The 17,877-nt window shown below is 37.3% G+C and overlaps 1 protein-coding gene across 3 annotated transcripts in view; it reads left to right on the top strand.

Annotated features, from left to right (window-relative positions):
* The window catches only part of DAPK1 (death associated protein kinase 1), an 88,598-nt gene that overhangs the window by 54,051 nt on the left and 16,670 nt on the right, over positions 1–17,877 (top strand). For all 3 annotated transcript variants that reach the window (XM_053931865.1, XM_053931866.1, XM_053931864.1), the window contains exons 5-18: positions 51–99; positions 241–267; positions 692–844; positions 986–1,031; positions 2,710–2,799; positions 3,189–3,281; positions 4,886–5,005; positions 6,086–6,184; positions 6,978–7,076; positions 8,215–8,313; positions 9,692–9,889; positions 10,808–11,005; positions 14,755–14,853; positions 17,586–17,663. In XM_053931865.1, coding sequence (XP_053787840.1) covers positions 51–99; positions 241–267; positions 692–844; positions 986–1,031; positions 2,710–2,799; positions 3,189–3,281; positions 4,886–5,005; positions 6,086–6,184; positions 6,978–7,076; positions 8,215–8,313; positions 9,692–9,889; positions 10,808–11,005; positions 14,755–14,853; positions 17,586–17,663 — 1,448 coding nt within the window. The remainder of the gene's footprint in view (positions 1–50; positions 100–240; positions 268–691; positions 845–985; positions 1,032–2,709; positions 2,800–3,188; positions 3,282–4,885; positions 5,006–6,085; positions 6,185–6,977; positions 7,077–8,214; positions 8,314–9,691; positions 9,890–10,807; positions 11,006–14,754; positions 14,854–17,585; positions 17,664–17,877) is intronic.

Raw genomic sequence — 17,877 nt, 5'->3', positions numbered from 1 at the left:
CTTATACCTATTCTTTGACTAGGTACTTACCTTGCTGCTTTTTCCTTTAGCTCCTGAAATAGTAAATTATGAGCCTCTTGGTCTTGAAGCAGATATGTGGTAAGTGATTGGATCTTACTTGAAATAAATCTCTCATGATTATACTTATGTTCTAACCTTTTTTTTTCTCCTCTCTCTCTTTCCATCTATTTTTCTCTCCTCTCCCTCATCCTTTTTTTGTTTATTTTTCCTTCAATCCAGGAGCATTGGTGTAATAACTTATATTCTGTAAGTACCAAAATCTATGGGTGTTTCTTGCAAATGCTGTTGTTTTTTAATTCTTATTCTATCCTCTGGGGTGTTGGTGGTGTCTGTACAAATCAAACCGTTCTGATTGCACATCATGATTCAAGTTGTATGATCTTAAAAGCAGTAGTATAATTATTGAAAGAATCGCTGTTAATCAGCATTGAGCTAGCATGGGAAACTATCTTTAAATCTGTAGGTGACTGTCCTACAACTATATTTTAATAGTAGTGTTTGAAATTACAGCAAAGTTTTTTGTCCTGCTACATCACATCTTCCTGAAAGTAGATTTGCAGCCTTAAAACGGAAAAGAAAAATGTTTGCTTTCTACTGTTATTTGATCTCAGAGGGCTGGAGCAGCATTGTTACAACATGTACTGAGAGGAATGTTCTGTCTCTCTTGCAGTCTAAGTGGTGCATCTCCATTTCTTGGAGAAACCAAACAGGAAACATTGGCTAATGTGTCTGCTGTGAATTATGAATTTGAAGAAGAATTCTTCAGTAATACCAGTGCCCTAGCTAAAGACTTTATACGAAGACTTCTAGTCAAAGATCCAAAGTGAGTTGTTTTTCTTCTGTGTGGCACATACATCTCTAGTATTTAAAATTACATAATATTTGGAGATGATAGTTTAATAAACATAAACCAGTATGTATTTTATTAATATCTGAAACAGTTTTATCTCTTATTCTCTTAAAGGAAGAGAATGACTATTCAAGACAGTTTGCTGCATCCTTGGATCAAGGTTAGCATACCATTCAATCTCTGTTGTCCTGTTTTTAATCATTATTCTTTTCATGCTTTTCAAGGTCCTTAACATGGAATATTTTCACAGTTGTTTAATGTAGCTTACTGTTTTGGAAAGCTGCCTGTATGAAAGCTAACGCATTCAGAATATGGGCTTCATTAATGTATGCTCTGTGTGAGTTAGCAGTAGGGAAGTAGCCCCCTATGGGAATTAAAGGCATGGTCAGACAGAGAAGCTAATCTTCAGAGAGCATTGCACTGACAAACGTACAGTCTCTGAATCCAGTCCCATTCACATTAATTCTTCTTCTTCTAATGCCCTTATTTAGACAGGGAAAAAACTAGTAATCTCTCTTCTGTCCTTCCCCTTAGATTGAAGAGAGCAGTTGATGTGGTGGGCCACTTCCTTCTTCAGTGTTTCAGTGTTTGGTTTGGTTTGGTTTGGTTTGGTTTGGTTTGGTTGTGAAGCTGCTAGGTTGAGAGGAAGAAAATGGCACCTATCATTCTTCTTAATGTGTGTAGTACTACCTGGCAGTTTATTGTTTTAATTCTGTATCACAGTCTGAATTTGAGTAGTAAACCCATTCGGTGCCATTGATTTCCCAGGATGTGAGGATGCACAGTGGGTATTTGATCCCATTTGACTTCCCAGAGAATCAGTTAGCAGAATATTTATCTGTGCCACAACTGCTGCAGTTCACAGTACAACATACAAGGGCAGACATTTCTACACCAAAGTGCCAAAATACAAATTTGACCATTTTTTGCTGACTTTTTACTGAGGTAATCTGATATAGTTGAAATGTGTGGAACATATTGACATGATATTTTAAACCACTAAAGCAAACATTGTGCAAGTTGGTCTCTCTTGGATCAAGTTCCACACTCTTGCAAAGAGACAGGTTGTTTTGTACCCTATTACTTTGCTTTATAACTTAACCTTCCAGGCATTTGATTCCCACTCCACTGGTCGTATCCTCTTTTTCCCTTTCCCACCGCTATCTTTACCTGCATTTCCATGGCAGGGAAGGTTGAAACTAGCTCCCTTCCAACCCAAGCCTTTCCATTACTCTTTGGTGTATATATCTCCATAAAAATGACTTCAAGAATGGGATCGTAAAATGCAAAATTTGGTGTACTCCACTAGTCATTGGTGCTTAGTATTAGCCCATGAAAAATTTGAAAGGATGCGAGCTTAGAGCTTGCTGCACTGGTAGGTGGGATGTGATTTTGTTTGGGGAGGGAGTAATTTTTCAGCAGCGTCCAGGTGATTAGACTGAGACTGTAACAAAGATTGACTGCATTTAAAATCAGTCAGGAAATCTTCCCAGAAGACAGGATTTATCTTGGAAATCAAATGCCTCTATCAAAGAGGGAGGTGAAGGACAAGGCTGAATGTTCTGATGTTTGAAGGGGTTTTTTGTTTAAAATGAAAAAACACATTTTAGTATTGCATTCTTAGGTCTGGATTTCCCTTACAGCATTTTCTTAAGAAATACATCTGTATGACAGACTAGACTCTGAATATTAAAATTATGTGCTTACAATTATTTCATTATTACAGTATGATTGGAGTACTACTATAATGTAAGTGGAAATCATCACTGAGGGACAGAGTCTTACATGCAGAAGTTATGGAATTTTTTAGAACATCTTTATTTTCCCTTTGCTCACAGCCGAAAGACACTCAGCAAGCACTCAGTAGAAAAGCTTCTGCAGTGAACATGGAGAAATTCAAGAAGTTTGCAGCACGACGAAAATGGAAAGTAAGTAATTCAATAACACATCAAATGTTGGTGACGTACAAATGCAGTAGAATTGCTTGTTCCAGGGAAAGGTCAGCACGTTTAAGAGTGGAAAAGAAGGAAGAAGAAACACCGGGAATAAATTAAGTGCTTGAGTATGGTAGTATGGGAGAAAACACCTTTGTCAGTGATCTGCATACAAATGTTTGTGTGTGGATTGTTTGCTTTGTACATTTGCTGGATTATAAATAACAAAAGTTAAGGTTTCAAATTCAATATAAAAAGCAGATGGGGTGTTGAAGTCAAACTTCAGTTTGTTTTGCTAAGTCCTTTAAAATCTCTGCAGTAGCATACTATCAGAATTTTCTAATTTTTTTACATATAGCTTTTATCTTATTGTTTTTATAAAGCAATCAGTGCGCTTAATATCCTTGTGCCAAAGATTATCGAGATCTTTCTTGTCCAGAAGTAGCATGAGTGTCGCTAGAAGTGATGATACTCTGGTAAGTGTGTCCTTATATATTTAGAATGATTTATCACATATGAACTTTGCCAGTTTCTAACTAACAGAAGTATATTAGTCTCTTGAAAATTTGCATAATTAACTCATCTTATAAGTAGAAAGAAATAGATTTTCAGGTTACGAAAGTGAGTTTTCCATAGTTTGATCTTCTGCATCTTGAAACCTTGACATTTAACTTACCTTGTTGAGGCTGATACCTGGTGTCAAAAATTAATTTCTTGGTTTTGAGACTTGATTAATAAGTATTTTTGTACCATAACAATTATATGGTTAAAAAGTGTCATCTGAATTTTACTCATCATTTACATCATCATTTTGTAGACTAAAATAATATTCCTTTTTTTTTCAATGAATATTCAAAATTGAAACCATTTTAAATCCAATTAATGCTAGACAACAGTGTCACAATGAGCAGTTATTTAAGGAGGAAACTTCACAGTTGGCCAGTATTCAGTTTGTGGTATTAGATAAGACTAGATTTGCAGTTAGGAGCAATTGCTATATGTTTTTTAATTACAAATGCTTGTAAATCCAAAAGCATTCTTCTTAGCTTACTCTACAAGTTTTAATACACACTTCACAAATTCCCTGTGATCAGCAAGGAATGTGTGTTAATATGTTTAGAGCTGGGGAATATCATCTTTTCTGTGCATTAATAGGATCAAACTTCAAAAATTCTGCAAAGCCTTTTTCATGCGTACTATCTTCTCTATGGCCCTCCTGTGCAACTCCATGCTCATGTTTCCACTTTTCTCCTCTTATCTTTCGGCTTCTGTGCTCTTTGCTTTCCTCTTACTCTCCTTTCCCTACCCGGCCACCCCCCTCCCCTTCAGCTATCTGTATGCCTTTTAACACAGGATCAGCTTTTCACACCTGTGTTCCAACAGAAAGGATTATAGCCCAATGTTAGTGTCCTAAAAAAATCTGAAACCTCAGGAGAAAGGAGGTAAGAGCTATCCAAATAATGGGCTCTGTGAATTTCAGCTCTTTGAAATTCTAGTGCAGAGAAGAAAAATAAAGTTACACCTGCAGAGGTATCTAAACTTATTCCTTAGGTTCTAGATTTTTAACTGATCCATTTGAATAGATGAGAGCTTGGACCAAAGCACCTCTCTTATGATGTCACGAAACCTGATACTTCAGCTGGTATTCATGCACCTCTTGGGTTTTTTACTTGTTACATTTATGCATGGAATAATTTCATTTTATGCAAGTATTGCTTCTGTTGAAATCTATCATCTACTTTTCCTATGAGGAAGAAAAATGCACATTATTAAAAAAACCTGTGTGGAATGTCAGAGAGTAACAGGTTTGTGTGTGACAGAGAGTGAAGCATATTTTACTAGAAAACATATCGGGGGGTTTGGTGTGGGTTTTCAAATAACATACATTCATGCTATCCATATGCTTCATGGAAGATTACAACTTGCAGCTGAAGCACTCTTTAACAAAAAAATATTTCAAAAAAATCCAGTTTTAAATTTTTAAATTTAGTTTTAAATTTTTTTGATGTCTTGGCAGTTGGTTAGATATGGATTTTTTCTTAAAGCTAACAATTTTTCTTCTTTCACATTTAATTGCAAGGATGAGGAAGATTCTTTTGTGATGAAAGCTATTATTCATGCCATCAATGATGACAATGTTCCTGGATTACAGCACCTTCTGGGATCTCTGACAAATTACGATGTCAATCAGCCCAACAAGGTAGTGTGGGTCTGCTTTGAAGTGTGAGGTGTGTGGGGGACTAGCTACCACCCCGTTGAATAGAGCAGTGTGGTTGTAAAATAGAAATGTAACACCTGAAATGAAAAGGCAAGGGAATGGGGAAAAATTCTGCCTTTTTTCTAGGAGAAATTTTCACGTTCTTTGTGTTTGGTCTTCTCAAGATACATTAAAATGGAGCCCAAATTAGCCCAATTTTTTTGCCTAGGCATTTCAAAAGTATAACTCAAATCTATGCTCAGGAACTGTGGTGTATCAAATATCTGCCTTCACTCTTGGTGGCAGTTGCTGTTTCTTGTGGCCAACAAAGATGGCACAATACCTAAGAATAACCAGACTGCTAAAACTGACTTTGCAAAGCATCGTTAGAAGTTGCAAACTGCTGAAGTGGGTTATGTGAACATGTTAGATGGTGGTGTTCGCTTTCAGTAGTGAAATTGCTTGTCCACTACAGTATTTCAATGCGTCAGCAACATCTAGGAAAGTGAAACGGGACTGCCCATTAAAACAAAAAATACAGTTATTTCTTAAATGGTTCAAGAAGAGGTCACACTTTTTTTGCATGTTTATAGTGACCTGCATTACAAAGTACTTTCAGAAATATTCATGAAGAGCAGTATAGAAGTATTAGTGTGATGGATCTTGAACCATTTAAGAAATCACTAGGTTTTTTTGTTTTAATGGTCAGTCCCATTTCACTTTCCTAGATGGCTTGTGTCTGAGGTGGTGTGGTAGCTGTAGAGAAATTGCAAAGGGGAATGTTCTTACCAAACAAGGCTAATAGTAAGAGCTTAACATTGATATCCCTTATTTAAAAAGCATAAATTTACTGTGTGATATATCATGAATTCATCTCAAAAACATGGAGAATTGCTGTGCAATAAATTCTTTTTGAACAAAGGGATAAATTATTTCCACACAATATTTCCATACACTATTTCCTGTAGACTTAATTTGAAAGTGGAAATCCAGAAATGCTATTCAATGCATGCCTTCTATTCCACTGTTTCCTTAATCCTTCAATAATTAATTATATCATTTTTGCTTGTATTTAATTGTTAGCATGGAACACCTCCACTACTGATTGCTGCTGGTTGTGGAAACATTCAGATGCTTCAGTTGCTTTTAAAGCGTGGATCTCGTATTGATGTTCAAGATAAGGTTGGGGTTCTGCTTTTCAACTACTCTTTATAAGTTTTTTTAGTACAGTTAGCAGGAGACAAGCATTCAGACCAAGTGGTATTGGAAATTAAAAACTCTGAGGTATAGATCTTGTTTTCTGTCTTCCACAGCAAAAAACATAAGACCAAGTTTTTAGCAATGTCATTTGTTACTAATACATATCCTCTGATTTTCTTCACTTCATTAGCTGAAATAATTTGAATTATATTAATATTATAATGTAGTTCATGCTTACAAAACCACCTCAGTTAGCTCAAATTAGTGATTTCCGTAAAACACAATGGTGAACTTTATTTAATATAGAATGATAAATTAATATTTTAGCCATGGGGAGTATAGCAACTAAAATTCATATTTGATTAAGGATATGCTTTACAATAAGGTCTTTTCCCCAGTATGCTGTAACACTTCATTTAAAGCAAGCTTGAAGAACTATCTGCTTCTCCATCTAATAGATGGTAAAGCAAGCAGAAGAAAGGTTTTTATCTCATGACTGTTCTTTCCAAAGAACTCACTAACAAAGAAGAAGTGGATTATCCTTGCAAACAGTTAGTAATCCTGTTAATGCATCCTTGCATTTTGTTGTCACTGTTGGTATGTAGGGTTGTTGAATCAATTTGTTTTTTTTTTCAAGTGAATGTGTTTATATAAGCTTGAATAGCTTTTCAGTGTGTCTGTGAACACCTAAGTGCACATGTACCTCAGTTGAAAATCTAGAATTAGGATTTTAACTTGATCCATAACATCTGAAATGATTTTTTTTTTTTGACAGGCTGGATCTAATGCAATCTATTGGGCTTCTCGACATGGACACGTAGAAACACTGAAATTTCTTAATGATAATGAATGTCCTTTGGATATTAAGGATAAGGTAAGAAAATAACTCCCTTTTTACACAGAGGGCCTATTCCTATAACTCTATCTTAGCAAAGAGAGAGGTCTTTCAATTGAAATGGTTTTCAGCTGTGCCATAATTCCAAGAATTTAACTGGCTCTTTTAGTGTGGTTTTCTAAGTTGACATATAGGGCTGTGATAATAGACCTTTAAAGTAGCTGCATGTACTGATTACTTTTCTGACAAATGTTAGCCAAGTGTGCATATTAAATGTGGTGAGTACATGGTGGGTAGGTGGGGAAGTACAAACTTAAATTAATTTTCACTTAAAGACTTGATTTCTCATTGGAACTTAGAGTGAAATCGTGATTTGGTTTTTCATTCCTCTTGACTGAAAATCACTTTTGTCTGACAAGTAAATTTGACTGTTATTGAGTATAAGGAAGCCTAACAATTTATAGCTGATGAGCACTTACCTTGTCTTTGGCAGTGTTATTTGAACAACATATGCCCTAGAAACTAGTTGCTGTTAAATTTTTATACCATAGCGATGACTTTATACTATCCAAAGCTCCAGTACAGAACAAATTATACTTGTGAGACAGTTTGCTTTATTGAGGGAACTAATGCAAGGCAAGGTACATTAGGAAAATTGCTGTTTGACTCCTGATAAGGCTACTATGAAAGAGGTTACTCTCTTAATAAAAGTACCATTTCTGTTTAAAGAAAGTGTTGCAAATAGTTAGACATAGTGGCCAAAACACACCAGGGTATACAAATGTGTTAGGCCAGCTCCTTACATTTGAATAAACAGGGCAGGGGGGAGCATATGGAAATATTATGAATAGAAGTGGTAAATCTGTTTCAACACAATTGCACACACAGCCTCCTCCTCATAATCCCATCGTGGCTGTGATCTGGAAGTAATAAAGTGGAAAAATAAGTTCTGGAAAAAGATATCCTTTGAAGAGATAACCTACCTGCCAGGTGGTGGTGTGTCTATCACATACAACCAGCTTGTAAGCTCTGCTGATGGAGCTGTGTGGCTGGGCAACAGAGAGGGAGGAGTATCCCGTGCAGGATTCAGGACATTCAGGCTGTACACGGTGTACAGGCAGTGTATATCATGGTGTGACACAGGAAATTACACTGGCATGTTCTCCTGTAATTGCAGTCTGGGGAGACCGCTCTCCACGTGGCAGCTCGGTATGGGCATGTGGATGTGGTTCAGTTTCTCTGTAGCATTGGATCCAATCCAAACTTTCAAGACAAGGTAAGTCATGAAAACTGTCTGCATTTTTTTCAACAAATAAGGCTTTCTATAAGTGGTCAAAACTACATGTCTTGCTTTTAGCCTCTGGCAAACCAGAATTATGGAGGTTTTAATGGCTCTTAATAAATAGATAAAGATTATGTGAAAAACTGAGAGAATCAACCAGTGCTATAAAATACAGGTTCTCTCAAAAATGAAAACTTCTCAGAGAAACAACTCTGTGAAGATGTGGGTGGTGGTGTGTACTCTTTGAGTTCAGCTAAAGATTTTTATTAGTTTTTACCTTGAATTCTGCTTGGTTTTAGCAGTCATAGGATTTTTCTGCAGTGTCAAGGACACATTTTTGAAAATGAGAGGAGGATTTCTCTAGAACTCATGCAAGAAAACAAGGAAGAAAAGGCTTAATAGAAAAAGAAAATCCATTTGACCCAGATTTGACTCTGTGTGCATGAGTTTCACAAGCCTCCCCAAGTGCTGCATCCTCTAGGATTTCCTTTTCATTGTTTAAGGAGCCCTAGACTGAGGGAGGACTTGCTCTTTGTCTGTTTCTTCATGCTCAGATTTTTACAGAAGCCTTGAATACAGTCCAAGTCCTCTGCTATTATCAGCCTCAATTGTCTCTTTTTTGATATTTGCCAGGTAGAGAAAGGCTAACTCATTTCTTAGAATTCAATAGAACTTTTAGTAGGTTTTAATTCTCCCTGCTTTTTCAGGAGGCTGCTTTCAGTATATTTTTGTGAAACATTTGAGGTTTTTAATGGTGTTCCACATAACTGCTCTGATGTACAATGAATTGAAGTTGAATATTTTGAAGTTTTGTGGGTTCAAGCAAAAAGCAAATTAGTGCTTCAGTCAGAACTGAACTCCAAATGCAGACAGTTTCAAAGGCATGCTGTGATGTGTCTTTAAAAGACTTGGGTTTTTAAGTATCTTTGCTCCTAGAACACTGGGATGTGCTTTCTCAACATGGTAAGCAGAGTGACCTGCCTCAAACTGCAGGTCTAGTGGGATTTGCTCCTTCATGGTGATTGATCTGTTTTAGACACTGGATTAGTCACAGCACACAGGATGTAGAAGTTGTTTGTGAACAAGGGTCTGTTTTCAAATGAGAGAACCAAGATAGTTAGCCTCAGGAGCTAACTAAAGGATAGATTTAAAGTAGTATTGCTGACATACAAGGTACCATAATCACTGGTATGTCAGCTGAAGTTATTCTTGGTTTTAGAACATCAGCATTAGAAACTACAACGTCTTTTTATAGGACTTACTTAGTAGACTGTCTTTTCTTTTTCATACCATCTTTTTGTATTTTTAAGCTGAGCAGTTTTTCTTCCTGAAGTTTGGTTCAGTGCTGTTTTTTGATTTTTGATGTTCATAGGAAGAAGAAACCCCACTGCACTGTGCTGCTTGGCATGGCTACTACTCTGTTGCCAAAGCACTCTGCGAAGCAGGTTGCAATGTGAACATTAAAAACAAAGAAGGGGAGACCCCGCTCCTGACAGCATCTGCTAGGGGTTACCATGATATTGTGGAATGCTTGGCAGAACACAGGGCTGACCTTCACGCAACAGACAAGGTTAGTTATGTCTAACATCACGGGGATGTGTCTCTCAATTGCTTCATTTCAGTGCTGCAAGTCAGTGTTGTTTCCACAGTGTGAATTTTCATATCAGTTCGCACATGGCCTATTGATGGCTGAAATAGTCTTTAAGGTTGTCCATTGATGATTATTATTCCATGATTGGGATTTTGCTGATCTGTCATCTCCTTATCATTTATCACCTCATCAGTAACACTCCTTGAAAAATTAGATTTGTAATTGGCAACAAACTGTTAACTTCAGAGAAAAAGATGGATTTGCTGTTGACCTTTGATTACTATGGGTTGGATAAATCACATCCATTTCTATTAAGAACTATTTAAAAATATAACTATTTGTTTCAGAATCAATTTTTGTATTTCAGGATGTAATCCAAATAAATGAATTTGGAATTTAATTGCTTGTATTTTTGGTATGGCTGGCCTTTTAGCTACCTTTATTAGTAATGTTAAATAAATAGTTATTAAAATAAGTTCAGAAGAAAGTTTTCACTTCTAAAAGCATTAAATTGTTTTTCCAGTTACATTATCTCTTTAAATTGTTCCACAGACAGAAAGTTCTGTCTAGTAAACACTAGAGTTTACAATATTCAGCTGGTTGTTACTGTTGATCACTCTCCTCCCTCTGAGGAAAGCTGTTAGAAGAGAATGTGCATTTGTATTTTATCTGTTCCGCTGCAAAGACCAGTGGCTTAAGAGAAATTTGCTTTCATCTCATGGTTTATTCCTTCAGACAAATATGGTGCATCTCCCTTTCTCCACCTTCAAATCAAAAACCACTCTGATTCTTGAGGGAAGGAGATGCACTCTGTTACTTGAGATGGCTGTGACTTTACTCAATGTTTTGATTTTTAGTGTTATTTGATCTCACTTACAAGCTGTCTCTTTATTTCAGGATGGTCATATAGCTCTGCATCTTGCTGTAAGAAGATGTCAAATAGAAGTAGTTAAAACTCTCATCAGTCAAGGATGTTTTGTAGATTTCCAAGACAGACATGGCAACACTCCCTTACATGTGGCCTGCAAAGATGGGAATGTACCTATTGTGATGGCACTCTGTGAAGCAAATTGTAGTTTGGATGTCACTAATAAGGTAAATGGAATATGGATACTGAACTATGTTGTTTATTAGCTCACCTGTTGCATTAGGTGACCTTTTCAAGTTCTCTGATATGAAAACATCTTTTCCTTGGTTTTTCTGTCTCTGGAAGTGGCTGAATGCAAAGTATTAAATTACTCCCCTCACAAATTTATCAGTTTGTTTCAGTTGAATAGATAATTATACATCAATAAAGAAAAAAACCATGTGAATTATTACAATATGTTTTGCCAACCTTCTTTCTTAACCATTTAGCTTTGCATTATGCAGATTACATCTAGGTGCAAAAGAACAGACAAAATGCATTGCATCTGGCTTTGATTTCATAGGTAACATTAAGTTATACACAGAATTGAAGACTGGTATGTTTTCTGCTACAATGTGGTAACTCTAAAAATGGTGTTTGCAATGATTATTGGTAGATGAATGCCAGCTGTTATGGTTTGACACTGGCACAATGCCAGCGCCCCCATGAAAATACACCTTTCCAAATAAATGCTGTGAGATGCTATCAGGAACAGAGCAGAGCAGGCCCAAACTTAATAACAAATGAAAAAAACTTTATTAAACTACTACTACAGAAGACACACGGACTAAATCTAGGATGAAGACCCTCTAAAACACCCCTCTTAATCTACAAACCACCCACCATGAAACATCACCCGGGATTCCTGATCAAGTTCCCACCATTCATATAATCAATACTCAGTTCATCAAGGGAGAGAGGAGTCTCTCTTGCACCACAGACCCCCCCAGGAAACACAGTTGCCACCTCCTGTGTTTCCCTGTCACACATGGCAACCGCCCGGAGAAAATCTGCCAGTGTGACACTCTCCTTTCCATGTCACAGTGCTCTCACCACTGTGCATGGACAGACTGCTCATAGGGCTCCTTTAAGGATGCTTTGCCAAGGACCAAAAGAGGCAACAGTTCAGCTTCTCATCTTGGGACTACAGTCCCCCCCATTTTCCCCTGGGGCCAAGGGTCCAAGAACAGAGATCATCTTCTTCCTGAAGACAGAGGGCATCACCATTCCCTCCTCAGCTTTCCTCTGTTCTTGCCATTCCTGTGCTGTTAGAAGCAGGTCTCCTTGGGTCACCACTGCATCCCCCTAAAATGCAGTCTCTATTGCAGGAGAATTTGGTTCAGTCTATGGCTAACAAGAAAAGTCCAGCCAAAAACTACTTCATTATCTCCTCTCACCTAAATATTTCTTCTTTTAACATCTCAGGTCCCGGACTGTCTCTCTTCCACTACAAATCGAGGAGGAGTAATATTTTACAAAGCCTTCATTTCCCAGGATAGGGTTAAAAGTTCAGACTCCCTGGACAGCTGAAATCTCTGCCCAGCATTCCCGACTCCCACACTGGGCATCATCCCCCTCGCCCCTTTCTGCTTCTCCTCTGCCGGCAAATTTCCAGGTGCCGTCAGGCTCTCTGTCACTTCCCCTCTGCTGGGGGTGGGGGGACAAAGGCATCTCTGCTTCTCTCCACCCTTCCATCCTCAGGATCTGGCTCGGTTCCAGTCCTTCAGCCCCTCGGCCTACCTGGACCAGGCTGCGTGGCTTCCTCTCCCGCACGCAGCCCGTGGCCGGGCAGGGGAGAGTCTGCACTGCACTCTCCGACGACCGGAACCAAAGAGGCAGTTCCCCTGGGAGTTCTTGCTTTTAACCCCCTGTGTTCTCAGAGGCGTGTCCATACTTTCAGTGGTCACTCCAGGTGCTAATATCCAAACCTGATCGCTGATTGGTTTGACCCAACTTCCTGAAAAAAAAAATTCACTTCCATGTCAAACCACGACAAATGCAAACAAGTGCAAGCACTTTCCAAAAACAATATTTCATTACCTGCCTCTTTATTTCAAGACACTAGTGCCTTTTTTGTTGCTTCTCTTGTGCTCATGCTGTAGTGTATGGGATAACTAAATATAATGCTTTACAGGTTTATATTATGTTTTTTATCCTGGAGGTTTTAAGGGAAAAGTGAGCTGTTTCAGGAAACTTTATATAGTTTGAATAGGTAAGGTTAGCCACTGAAGTCTGCTGACAGACTGTGGTGCTATGGCTTGATATTTAGCTCTGAATGTCTTTCTCTGCCCTATTGAAATTTTATATGTGCTAAAAAGTTTAAAACTTACTTATAGGAATCTTTATGTTTCTATCTGCAATTTCTTTGGTTCAGGTATTTTAGCTTCTTCATGTTTTTTCCTGGAAAAGTACACATTCTAGCAATAATACTTTGCTAGTTAACACTTCTGTTTCTTACAAAAGCACTTACATTGTATTGGCCAGATAATAGCCAAAGAAATTTATCAAGTTTTTTGAGGATTGTCCGTGCAATCACTTTTGGTTTCAACAATTAAAATCATCAGCTGTCTAATGAAAAAAGTTAAGACAATGAGCTCCCCAATCCTGCTTCTCAGCTCAAATATGCAATTAAATCCAGATCCACAGATAAGAGCACATTTTAGAGAAGTCAAGTTAATGGACCACGAGGCTATTGTCCTGTTGACAACCCTTACAGTGAAGAAATTTTTCCTGATAGCCAATCTAAATCTCCTCTAGCACAGCTTGAGGCCATTTCCATTTTCCTTGAGGCTAAATCCTGTCACTTGTTTCATGGCACAAGAAAACCAACACCCACCTCACTACACCCTCCTTCTGGGCTGTTGTAGAGAGTGACAAGGCCTTCCTTGAGCCTCCTTTTCTCCAGGCTAAACAACCCTATCTACGTCAGCAGCTCCTCACAGGACTTGTACTCCAGATGCTTCACCAGCTCCATTCCCTTTTTCTGGCCATGCTGCAGCACCTCAATGTCCTTCTTGTCATGAGGAGTCAAAAACTGAACACAGGATTTGAGGTGTGGCCTGACCAGTGCTGAGTACAGGGGGGGCAATCACTGCCCTGGTCTCGCAGGACACACTCTTTGTAATACAAGCAGGATGCTACTTGAGTTGAGGTGTAGGGTCTGGAGGAACCTGAGCATCTTTTCAGATTCCAGTTGTCAGAAAGCTGGCTTTAATCTCAAATACTTCTTTCAATAAATATTATGAGTTTGTTTCTGTTTGTAGACAGGAAGAATAGTATTGAAAGCATAAAAATGTGAAGTAATAGTAGGCTACCAGCAGGGAATAAATGGTAGTTTTTGTAACAGTAGCTCTGAACATGTAAAACCAGAGGTGGGTGTCATGAGAACCTGTTGTCAGTGAAGAGATTCATGGAAAAAAGTAAAAATTGGAAAAGCAATACTTTACAGCACTTTCCCTCTTCACTGAAGAAAATATATTATTTCATGCTGACTTCTTTAATTCATCCCTTTTATTTCTTTGGGTGAAAGGGGAAGATACTTAATCTTCAGTAGTACTTGGGTTGAAGTAGAACCCAGAGTTCTAAAGGTTATGGAATTAGTGTTGTTTAAGTGGTTCATATTTAATTAAGTAAAAAAGCAATTACATTTTCTGGAATTAAAAGACATTATCAAATATAGCTAAAAAAAACCTCTAAAGGATTCCTCCAGAGTTGAGAGAGATTTAGCTAGAAAATTGTTTCCCCATTTTTTAAATAGTCATCCAGCCTTTGTTTTTAATTGCACTTTTGTGCTTAAGCTGCTATCAAAAGTACATTTTCTTGCAGTTTCTGCAAAACATGTCAGTATGTATAATTGTATAATATGCCTGATTATTACTCATAAAATTTGAAGTGAAGTTCTTTGACTAATGTAGTGACACTTCTTTCCTCATGTTAGTATGGAAGAACACCTTTACACCTGGCAGCAAACAATGGCATTCTTGATGTTGTCCGCTTCCTTTGCCTGACCGGTGCCAATGTAGAAGCATTAACCTCTGTAAGTATTGAGAGATGCTGTTCTTCTTTTATGCATGATAGTTGAAAGAGAACTCATAGACAGCTGTAAGAAAAGGACATTACATATTGAAATATTTTTAAAAAGGCTGTTGTATGTTATACAACATGAGTGGTATTTGTTATATCTCTCTTGTCTACTTGTTCCCTTCTTGCAACTGAATTTGGAACTGATTATGATACAGTACAGCTACCACTTTGTTGTCTACACCTAATAATTTCTTCATCTAAGAATTACTTGTATCCTTGTGTTTTCTATAAATTTTAAGTCACTTCATTAAGATGTACGTCATTTCACATTTGAGAAACATACAAATGCATTGTATGTATCGTAAATATTTTTCTTGCTTTAAAGGGGTTAAAAAGTTCTACTTTTATGCTGGGAGATGTGTGGTTGCATGGATGAGTGAACTAGCATGCAAGTATCCATATAAACTAAATCATTCATGTCAGATCAGCCAGCATCATTGCTTCCAGTTAGTAACACTGAAGGCATTTTTCATTTCTCAGTGAGAAACATCCTCCTAATGACATATCCACAGCGGGAATGAAGTGTCCTTCATCATATCCACAATAAATTATAGACATCACACACACCATTACATGTCTTTTGAACAAATTAACCATGTTTTTTACTCAGATGCAGCAAATCATTTAACATTGCTACTCACTGTAACCAGTGCATTCTGCTTAGAAATAACTACTGCTCTATCTGAGGAACACATGTTGTCATTAGATTTTAGTTGAGTCCACATTTTTCTGAGTTCTTTTCCTAACAAATTATTCCTGAGATGGCTGAAATGGAGGAGGAAAATAAGAAAATTTATGTATAATTTGCTTTACTCATTTGGTAGAAAATACTAATTTTTGTGTTTTTTTCCTCTAGATTTAGCACTGCAGTTTTTTCTTTTAAGCACAGATCTTATGTAGGTGGAAAATGCCAATAAACTTGGAATTGTGGCTTAAACAAGTTTAGGACATAATAATTACTTTTTGATAACTATTGGATTGTATATTGCTGTGTCCCCTGTTAATAATAATGAAATGTGCATGCAGTGGACTTGGTAGGATGCTCTACAGATTTCCTTTGTCATCTGTTTTTGTCATTTTTGTTTGTTTGTTACATCCCATTGTGTATATGTATTTGCACTACTACATACTGTAGAGATGAGATAAAATAAAAGGGTGATGGGGGAATTCTTGAGGTGTTGCACTTCATTTATGTCATGACAGCTGTGTTGATATAATTGCCTGTGGACACTCTCCTTCCAAGATAAAAGTACATTTTGTCTCTTCAGTTTAGGTCAGTTTGAAGGCTATAACAAAATAAATAGTGCTGATACTAAATCTAGCAGGAGCAGTACACTGAATATACATAATCATCCATTATTCTAGCAGAGTGGTGGCAGAGAGAAGGAAAAAGGGGGAGAGTACCAAAGGAACTTGCATGTTGTGATTTTAATATTTCAGTTTTGCACTGGTTTGCTAGAAGGCTGTTAAATTGTTCTGAAAAGTTTATTAACAGCTCTGTCTGAGACAGTGCAGTAAAATTAATGGCCTTTTTCTTCCCTCAGTATGACGTTCCTGAGGAGCTAACTTTTCCAACACCATTAAGTAACTGGCCTGTATTATTAATTCCTTGCCTTCTTTCTGCATTAAAGCTCATTTTGGAACTAGTCTATTTTTAATTTGATTTAATAGATGGTGTTAAGTAACCTTAGAAAACCTTCTGCTCCTGGAGTATACAATAATTTCAAATGTTTGAAAATTGCCCCAAAATATCTGTTGTGCTCACATGTTAACTGGCACCGTGTTGTTGGATTCTTCTCATGCAAGTTTCTAAAACAACTTTAAAATTGTCAGAGTGATTAAAAGTTTTGGATGCAGATGCTTGCAAATGCCATTTGAACTCAGGATCAGCTCTTGCAGGCTGTCTGATTTACAATATAGGGAGCCAGTCAGCAATTGTAATGAAATTTACCAGTAGGTGCAAAATACACTTTCATGGATCCTGTAACCAAGCTCTTTTTATAGGTCAGTTTTGCTTACCTGTTGCTATACCAGTGTGTAGATACTCAGTACTTTTCAGGAAAGCTTGAATAGGAAAATAACTTGCTATTTTTCTTGCGGATGTATTTTCTAATTCTCTTATCTGAGATACTGAAATAAGCAACGTACTTCAAAATTACCTCTTACCAAAATTTAAAACAATACAATATCATAAGATAGCTGTAAGAGTCAAAGTAGCGGGCAATTTTTCTTTTGGTCTTTTAGATATTAAACTGTTGATCTGTGAAACATTGGTAACTGTATGGCAAGACCAGAATCCTGAAGGCAGCTTTGCTTCTCCTTTTAAACATGCTGATACAATTTAAACTGCATCCTTTATAAGTTTCTTGCTTTCTGGAATCCTTTATGGAATCCTATATGCTACTGTCAGTCTTTATCCACGGGTAAACAAACATTCACCTGCTATTCATGTGAGTCTATATGCTGATGTGTCCCTTCTTTGTGACCTTTAAATCTATTCATTGGGCAATATCTAGAAATCACTATCATCCTCTACTTGGTGAGAAGAGAGATCGAATTCAGGGGGAGGAGTGTTGGCTTTGCTCTCAGACTCTGAATTCAAAGTATCTTGTTACAGTGGCATCCAGATGCCCATCTCTAAAAGAAAAATGAAGCAACTGCTGCTAATACTTTGTGTTTTAACAGGATGGGAAAACAGCAGAAGATCTCGCCAGAGCAGAGCAGCATGAACATGTAGCCAGTCTGCTTGCAAGACTTAAAAAGGTTGGGAATACATGAATTTTAAGTGAGGTTTTCATTGCAGCCATTCTACAAGCTGTTGCAAAATTCCTTGCTGCAATGCTGTCTTTTTTTCTTTTTCCTTTTTATATTTTTAATTTGAAATTATGCCCTCAATTAAAGTAAATATGTACATATTAAAGAATCTGGCTAAGCTAGTATGCACCACTGATTTATATCTGTGTCTGACAGTGCCTAG

This window comes from Vidua chalybeata, chromosome Z (genome assembly GCF_026979565.1).
Source record: "Vidua chalybeata isolate OUT-0048 chromosome Z, bVidCha1 merged haplotype, whole genome shotgun sequence".
NCBI classification, from domain to species: domain Eukaryota; kingdom Metazoa; phylum Chordata; class Aves; order Passeriformes; family Viduidae; genus Vidua; species Vidua chalybeata.
This window is presented reverse-complemented; position numbering and strand designations above follow the sequence as displayed.